At 31.3% G+C, this 9,308-nt stretch overlaps 1 protein-coding gene across 1 annotated transcript; it reads left to right on the top strand.

Annotated features, from left to right (window-relative positions):
- Window positions 1-334: 334 nt before the first annotated feature.
- LOC136082611 (uncharacterized) lies at window positions 335-2,898 on the top strand. Its single transcript, XM_065802026.1, has 3 exons — window positions 335-943; window positions 1,089-1,682; window positions 2,710-2,898. Exons 1-3 carry the CDS (start codon window positions 335-337, stop codon window positions 2,896-2,898), a joined length of 1,392 nt encoding a protein of 463 aa, XP_065658098.1.
- The last annotated feature ends 6,410 nt before the right edge of the window (window positions 2,899-9,308 follow it).

Consider the following 9,308-nt stretch of genomic DNA (forward strand, 5'->3'; position numbering starts at 1 on the left):
GTCACTTATTATTTTTTTATTAGGCTTATTTATCATGATTTTTTTTCCTGGATACCATTCTACGCGAAGACCCTGCTTTATGGCCATTACAATTAAAGGAAAATGAACGTATGAAGTATTTAAACAAGGGGTATGCTTTTTTTCAAAATAAAGACTCTAATTTCGAATCTTCGAAGCGGATGTTCAAAAACCAGTGCAGATATTATTCGGTTAAATATTTTCAAAAAGTGGTGAATATTGGCGAAAAGTGTGACCGAAAAGTGGCTTTTACAATTAGAAAAAAGCTAAACAAACTATTTTTAGCCACGAAAACAGCAAGGAACATATTCAATGTATGATTAAGTGGATAGAATTCATAAAACAAAATACTCGTGTCGATGAATGTATGGTAAGCCAGATTAAAAGAGAATTTAATTATTGGTCTGCAATCTTAAATGGAATAGAAGTGGTTATTCGTTTTTTAGCCGGAAGAGGTTTAGCATTTCGAGGCCATAATGAAGTTATAGGATCGTCAAATAACGGGAATTACTTAGGCATGTTAGAACTGTTGACTCAATTTGATCCAGTTTTAAAGCAACACATTGACACTTTTGCAAATAAAGGCAAAGGTAATGTAAATTATTTGTCTAAAACTATTTGTGAAGAGCTAATTGATATTATGTCTCAAAAGGTTTCAACGCACATTATTACCGAAATAAAAAAAGCAAAATACTGGGGAATTATCGTAGATTCGACTCCTGATATTTTTCACGTGGATCAACTTTCTGTGATATTTCGTTATTATCTAAATGGCCACGTGTATGAACGATTTTTTTGTTTTCTACAAATTAAAAGCCACGACGGTAAATCTTTGATTACTGACATTTTAGATCTACTGGAAAAAGATGATATTGATATAAGAATTGTCGGGGACAGGCATACGATAATGCAAGCAATATGTCTGGTAAATATTCTGGATTACAAGCACGTTTAAAAGAGCGGAGTGAATTAGCTTTTTATATCCCTTGCGCTGGACATTTTTAAATTTAGTAGGGCAGTGCAGTGTCAGTGAGTGCATCAATTCTATCAACTATTTTGGCGTTCTCCAGAGTTTGTATTCATTTTTTGTAGCTTCAACATATAGATGGGATTTATTAAAAGGAAATCATGCTACACTCAAGCGCCTATCAGATACACGATGGTCAAATGCTTCAAAAAGTTTAGTAGAAAATTTTGATGGGATTCATGCAGCGCTATGTCATATAGCTGAGGATACAGAAGAAAAATCTGATACTCGTCATGAAGCTTTGTGTTTATTAAATAAGATCACTAAGCTTGAGTTTGCATTCATGTCTGTACTTTGGCATCACATACTTAAGAGGTTTAATGCAGTTAGCAAATTTCTTCAAAAAGTTGAATTAGATTTGCATACAGCAAGCAGTATGTTACTTTCACTAATTGACTTTGTAAAAATTTTACGAAACGACTTTACGAGATTTGAGAATGAATCAAAAAAACTTAGCTCGTTTATTGAAAAAGACTATTCGGATAAGAACAAAAGAAAGGCAATTAAAAAATTAAGCAACGGAGAAAACCAAGTTGATTCTTTAAGCGTATCCGAAAAGTTTCGAGTGAATACATTTTTTGTCATTATTGACAAACTTGTGACACAATTAACTATAAGAAGTGATGGTTACAACCACGTAAATAAGTTATTTGGATTTCTATCGAAGCTGTTAACTATTAGTACCATGGAATTGCAAGTTAGCGCGAAAAAAATTGTAGAAGTGTACTCAAATGATTTAGGAGTTTCATATTTGAAATAGAACAATTTGTAACATTAAAGTTGCAGCCTCCGGGTTTTTTTTCGCATAAAAAAGATAAATCTTAGACTGAAAACACATTGATTCCTCTGCATGTTTTAAATTGGATTGTTAAAACCGATATTATTGATGTATTTCCAATTGTTTATATATTAGCAAGCGATATAGCATATCGCTTGTTTCTAACTATTCCCAAAACAAATTGCGAGGCTGAGAGATCATTCTCTACTCTTAAAAGAGTTAAGAACAAGCACCAATCAACAATGGTCCATAGTCGTTTAAGTAATATAGCAAGATTAACTATTGAGTCAAAATTATTAGAAACTTTGGATTTCAGCGATGTGATTGCAGAGTTTGCGGGGAAGAAAAGCAGAAAAAAATCACTCAACTTAATTCAATAAAATAAATATAAAATTTGTATATAAATAAATATCAGTGATAGCGTTTTCAAGAAAGTCTTTGTTTTACTCATATTTATCGTTGTTAGCGGAACGGGGCCTCCTACTTTTAAATAGCCCCGGGCCCCGAAAAGTCTTAATCCGCCACTGGGAACATTTTTGTTCTTGTACCACAAAATGTTTTACTAATAAAAAAAATTTTTTTTTACTAATATTTTTCTTTATGCTGAGTAATAGCTTAAATCTAATAATCTTTAGAAAAAAATCATTCATTTACATTGTGAATTGACACAATTTTAATAAACTAATAAAAAATACTAACACTTTAACTACTATGTCTCCATAAAATAAATTTAATAAACCTTGCAATGGCTTCAAAAAAAGTTTTAAATTGGCTTCAAAAATGGCTTCAAAAAATGTTTTAAATATACATCTGGCCTTACCATCATTTAAAGTTATTTGTATTTAGAATCTAAAGACTTTTTTTTCCTTTTTTGCCACTTTTTAAGGATTTTGAACCACTGTGTGTCGCCAAACTGCCATCTGTAACTGGCCAAGCCCAAATCTCTACTGTATTCAAAGCTCTGAAAAGTTGGGATGCTGATTCTATAGTCAATGCCATGTGCTTTGACACAACAAGTTCTAATACTGGCAGAAGCATGGAGGCATGCGTTCTGTTAGAACAAATGCTTGGCTAGGAGTTGCTTTATTTGGCATGTTGTCACTACGTTCTGGAGCTTGTAGTTGGTACAGTTTTTCAGGCTTGTATGGAATCAACTTCAGGTCCTGAAGTTCTGTTTTTTATACGCTTACAAACTCGATGGGTGTTCATTGATCAGGAAAAATACGATTCTAGCATGTCTGATGGTAAAAATGCATGCTTAATGCATGACGTAAAATCTGACATCATAAAGTTTGCCAACAAGCAGCTGGAAGAGCAACTGCCAAGAGACGACTACAGAGAGTTTTTAGAACTGGTGCTGATCTTCCTGGGAGAAAACCTACGCAAAGCAGTGTGTTTCATCACACCTGGCCCAAGGCATATTGTAAGGTGCTGTCGATGTGCAGCACCTTGTGCATCGACAGCACCTTACAATGATATTCAATTACTACAATCACTCATCAAGTAAACTTGTTTCGTTTCAAACAAGCTATGCACAACAAATCTGATTGAGACGATTGACACCATTATATACAAAACAATACAAGCAGCCGTAGCGCAGTGGTTAGCAGAAGCTAGAGATCCGTGGTTCAACGCAATTTTTTTAAATTTATTTATAAATATCTTTTGTTGTTTTTTTTTTGTCAGAATTTTTAAGATATCTTTAATTCTACGTCAAAAAAGTTTCACTTTATTTAAGTCAAAAAAAACTTTTAAAAATTACTCTGAAAAATGATTAAAAAACTTTTTGTAATTTTGAATTCGCTGTTCATTCAAAAGACATCCTATTCAAGCTAATCAAACACAACCTTTATTAAGTTCAGGTTATGGTATTATCTCATTAAAAAATTCAGCTGCATATGAAGGGCTCAGTGGAAAAAGTACTTAAGTGTATTTTGAGAGTTTTGAGAAAAAGTAGGTCAAAGTTTTTAAATTGAAGCTGAAATACCTTTTATTCATTTTACTCAACTGTAACATTTTTTTTTATATCCAGCACACACAAAAGGTATTTCAGCTTCAATTTAAAAACTTTGACCTACTTTTTCTCAAAACTCTCAAAATACACTGCTACATATCTAAACCAAGTTTTATACTTGTTTTGTAAAAAAATAATAATTTTGTGATAAATAAGATGTTTTGCACTCAGGTACTTTTTGCCCTAAATTTTTATTTTCAACTTAATTTTTAAATTTACCAGCAATGTTTTGCACCAATAAATATTTTTGTCAATCTATAATAGTCCCCTTCTCACACCCTGTTTATTTATAATTCAAGCAGCTGTTAGTATGATGTTTAATTAATAGGTAGATAACATTTCTGTTGCCAGTGTTAATTTCATCAGTGATCATCTGCCTATTAGTGTAGGTTACATAAGATGGAACAATCTACTGATACTTGTTATAGTTGCTATTTGAATAATACCTACTGGAAAATCATTTTATTAAAAGACTGCCTTTAAAGTAAACATCTAATGGCAAATAGTAATATTCTTTAACAACAAACAAACTTTTTTGACAAGATTCTGTTTATGATTATGTCAAAATGTTTATTTCCATTCAAATTTTAAACAAAAAAGTATAAACACAAAGTGAATTTACACTATTGGTCAACAAAAATAGTAAAACAAATGTGATATGATAATTATTTACAATCTTGATGGTAACACTATTTACCATAATAATTATCTATACAAATTTAAATTAAATTAATGCCCTATTCAAAACCATCAGCTTACTCATCCTCTTCTGGAGACATTTCTATAGGTTTGAGGGAAGTGTAAAAAGTTACAATCTCTGGAAGATGGACAAGCGACAAAAGTGACATAATGTCATTAAATTTTGCTTTTTTTATTGGAAGAAAATCGTTGAATGCCAAAGGACAATCTTTAATTGCCAATTTTAAGGTGCTCAGTGATTTTCCCCTTTTTAATAAATTTAAAGTGGAAGTGAGGGGGCCAGTCATTGAGCTTCTGCCTACAGGGTTCTTCAGCCTTTCAAATAAAATCCCTCTGAGACTGGCAATACCCTCTGGCGCTTTAATTACTTTATCCAGGCTAGATTTAAAATCTTTAATCCTTACAACAGGTCTACTGTCCATTTCCAAATTGTCAGTAAATGGATGTTCGACATACACAATTTTCCATGAACTATTAATGCTTGATTTGGCAATAAGATTTACCAGGTCAGAAGGCTTATGAAACTTACCTGTTTTAAATTTTTTTTTTTCAATCCTGCCAAAGTCTCTGTCACATGGCATTCTGCTGTGACCAGGAATAGGGTACTTAATAACAACTTCACTGAGTTTAGTATTACATAAATTTTGCAAAAAAGCAACAATGTATCGGTTCTTGTTTTGTGAAAAACAATTATCTGTGAAAATGACCAGTTTCCTTATCAACTCTGGCAATTCATCTATATAGTGTTCCAGACATGAAAGAACCTCATTGGGTCCTTTGTGAGCAAAGTTTTCGGCATAAATGTACATCGAAGCACTTCCAGAGCAAACATCATGAATGCCAAGGTTATGCACAGCCAGCTGTCTTTTGTAGTATTCCTGACCAATCCCAATAACAGGTAGAAACAGGTTCTTTTGAAAATCCATAGCTATAACTTGAGTATCATCAGTAGAAAGAGCAAGATGCTTGTCCTCTCTTATCTGCTCGTAGAAGGCATCCCCTTTTATTTTGTGAACTTCATGTTCAGTTCTCAGTTTTAACACCAAATCATTATTTATGTTGACAGTGGCAGATTTAATATCAGCATTAGATTTTTCACATGTGTCACACACATCTGTGCGTGGAAACCCAAAACTAATATTAAATTCATAGTTGAAAATATCTCTGTAGATCCATTCTTTGGCGATAGTTTTCATGTCTGGGTGTTGTTCTAAGAACAACCTAAATATCTCAGAAATGTTAAGGTTAGAGGTTTGGTAGATCCTTTTTCTATTGTCTGCTCGAGAATAGTGGCTTTCTCTTGAAGGAAATGAAGAAATATGTTGACGGATTGCTTGGCGAATCTCATCATTAAGTTTTTTGTGATGGCCATGCTTTCCTCTTAAGTCTTGAAGGGGTTCTTCAAAGTCAAGGACTTTTTTTTTCAGGCGTGATTCCTTAATACCGTGCAGAGCACAAAAAGCATTTTTGCACACAGGTATAGGAGAGCCAGTTTCTTTTATTGTGTAGCTGTAGCTGCTACGGAATGTTTTGGGGACTGCCTGACTCTGTTTTTGCCTAATAGTGTTTTCTTTTTTTACAGAAATGCAACCCCTTAAATAAATGTTTTGTTTCTCATGTTCGGCAAGCTCATTAAATTCTTTTAAAATATTACTCTTTTCTCCATCGTTAAACTTCTCTAGGCATTTGCACCTGCAGTCCACATAGTGCTGGCTCCTTTCATCAACATCCTTTCCCACGTGGTTTTTGTGCACATCGCCTGCAAATATAAAGTTTACATTTTACATTGGGCTACAACATAAAATGAGTGAGGTGAAGAGGGCGTAATACTAATAGTATAGATAGGCTAATACTAAATCTAGTAACTAGATCTATAAACTATAAATTAAAAAAAAAATCAAATTAAGATAGGGCCTACTATTTAAAAATAGAACTGAGAACTGTTTAATTCAATAGAAATAAATAACTAAGGCTAATATACGTATAATTTAAAACAGACTAGATCTAGATTTTACATAGTATTAATAACAAAGTCCTCAAATCGCCGAAATTCTGCAGTAATAACAGTACTGTGTACAGTCTGTACAGCATGGAAGCCGAAATTATAGCATCATGCCTCATGGCATGATTTAAAGTAAAGTGATTTTTTTTTTTAATATAAGTTAGTATACATAGCTATCTTTAATTTCATTATTTTGATTACTCAATAAACAACAAACCTGAAGCTTTAGCACGCTTTATTGCAGTCTTTGACCATTTATTTGGTATAGACTTCCTTTTTTTCCCAGTTTTGTTTTCATTTTTCTCAACTACGGTGTCAGCCATTGTTGTTGAAAGTAACAGGAAGGCTGTGACTCTTTGGTGCATTCTTATTGGCTGGCAGTAATTTTGTGATTGGTTGGTAACAGTTAAGAACTTTTTTCCCTAAAGATCAGTACTTAAGAACTTTTTCTTCAAAATTTTACCAAAACAGTATAGTATTCGATTTAAGCTACTTCGGTACTTTTTCCATGGCCCAAATTTACAGGGATGGTTTAGGGGAGTTAATCAAATAATATACCGGTCTTAACTCATTTTTGAAAAAATGTAACTTAAGTACTTTTTCCACTGAGCCCTTCATATATTCAAGCATTATGAATATTTTCTAGCTGCTAACATGCAACTTTTTTTACGCACTAATTTACGTTAATTTTCTCAAAATTAATATTCTCAAAGTTAATAATTCGTTAATATTCTCAAAATATATAATTCGTTTCAAAAGTATATAAATGCAAAAAATTTAAAAATACCAATACCCAAGTCACTTTATGTGGTTAACTTTACTTTTTTGTTAGAAATTTTGTTTTTGTTTTGTTAAAAAGATATTTTTTCATAGTTTTTATCTGATTTAAAGTCGAGAGCTGTTGACGCATTTGGTGGTTTTTAAATCGCTTATATTTTAAAACAAAAAATTTTTAATTTTTTATTTATCAAGATAAACGAATTTGTTTCGCACACTTCCCCTTAAACCACTACAAAAAAGATACAGATGGTAATTTTCTGTAACTTTTACTTATATAATATATACTTATATGGAATATAATATACTTTATAATAAACTGAACTTTTTTTATGTTATGTAGTTTTTAAAAATGTTAGTAAAATTGACTCGCTTAGAAATACGAGAACTTATCAAAAATGACATACATTTACAAAAAAGTTTTATAGCTTTATATAAAACTTTTTTGTAAATTTATGTCATTTATTTGAATTTTATAAAAAATTCAAAAAAATAAATCCATCATCTCTAAATTATTTAATTTTCGGAACAAAGATAGTAAACTACGCTGCAAAAAAATTCCCTAAAGCTGTTTTAAACAAATCGGAATGTATTGGATCGGATCGCATCTCTTAATCGGAGACCTATCTCATTAACAAATGTGGATAATAAAATCTTAACAAAAGTTTTGACAAATAGACTAAAAAATATTTTACCAAACATAATACATAATCAAACGTTGTGTATTAAAAACAGAACAATCTATTTTAATGTCAGTTACACAAGAGACATAATTAGCATTGCTAAAAAAAGTGATTTAGATGCTTACATACTATAGATCAGGCGAAAGCTTTTAATAGGGTTGATTTTTTTTTTTTTTTTTTTGGATAGTTTGAAGCATTTTGAATTAGAAAAGGTTTTTACATCTTTTGTGAAAATAACTTATAATAAGATATATTCTAAAATTAAAATAAATGGTTTGTTATCAGAAAAAATAGATATTTTACGAGGGGTAAGGCAAGGTTATCCTTTGTCAATGATACTGTACATCATTCAGGCACAAATTTTTTCAATCTATGTTAGACAAAACAAAAATATAGTTATAATTAAAGTTATACATATTTAAAGGAGAGAAATAAAAATACAACAATACACCGACGACATCAATTTTTTCCTAAGCGAAGATGATTCCATTAAAAAACTTGGGGACGCTTTAAAGCTCAATCAAAAAGCCGCAGGCGCTAAAATAAACCTTGCCAGATGTCAAGGCATATGGTTAGATAAAAATATTTTCAAAGACAAAAATGAGTTTTTAAATTTTAATTGGAACGAGAACTCTTTTAAAAGCTTTGGAATACTTTTTTCAAATAACGGAAACTCCCAATGCAATAACCAATGGAAGGAGCGTTTTAACAAAATGGAGAGCTCTTTGCGAAAATGGGGAAAATACAAATTATCTTTAAAAGGTAGAAAAACAATTATAAACACTTTATTAATCCCGCAATAAATACGCTTAGCTTTTATAGCACCCCTACGGAGCAAAGGAATTTTGAACAAAAAATAAAGGCAAAAGTTAATAATTTTTTTGGGGGGAGGTAAAATATGTTGACTTAATAAAAAAAAACAAAGCAAAAAATAAAAAACGGTGAAGCAAGGCATTACAAGCTTAATCTATAAACTTGGACCTTGAAAGGATGCAGTGGTTTACATACTAAACCACCATGAAATGCAAACCAAAGCAAATACATTTTTGAAACTATCCCTACTAATAATATGTTACCCCAATTTTACTCCCAGCTGTTAGTCAATTAGCATAAATTAAAAAAAATATATGTTTTACCTTTAACTGAAATTGAATAAATTTTCAATCAACTTCTTTTTTTTTAACACAATGATTAAAAGGTTCCTTGAAAAGCTTTTAACTCCAAACAAGACAAATTGACAGCACTTTTTCCATAAAAATAAAACGGTTTCTGTAGTTTCTATTTTCCGTAAAAATCAACAGAAAAAGTCC

Source organism: Hydra vulgaris, chromosome 07 (assembly GCF_038396675.1).
Source record: "Hydra vulgaris chromosome 07, alternate assembly HydraT2T_AEP".
NCBI lineage: Eukaryota > Metazoa > Cnidaria > Hydrozoa > Anthoathecata > Hydridae > Hydra > Hydra vulgaris.

What these genes read in the sequence shown, in the direction of transcription:
- LOC136082611 (XM_065802026.1), top strand. Translation starts at nt 335, where the DNA reads ATGATTAAGTGGATAGAATTCATAAAACAAAATACTCGTGTCGATGAA. An exon ending in TAATGCAAGCAATATGTCTG is followed by an intron (nt 944 to 1,088) that starts GTAAATATTCTG and finishes GGCGTTCTCCAG; the next exon opens with AGTTTGTATTCATTTTTTGT. An exon ending in GAAGTGATGGTTACAACCAC is followed by an intron (nt 1,683 to 2,709) that starts GTAAATAAGTTA and finishes CCACTTTTTAAG; the next exon opens with GATTTTGAACCACTGTGTGT.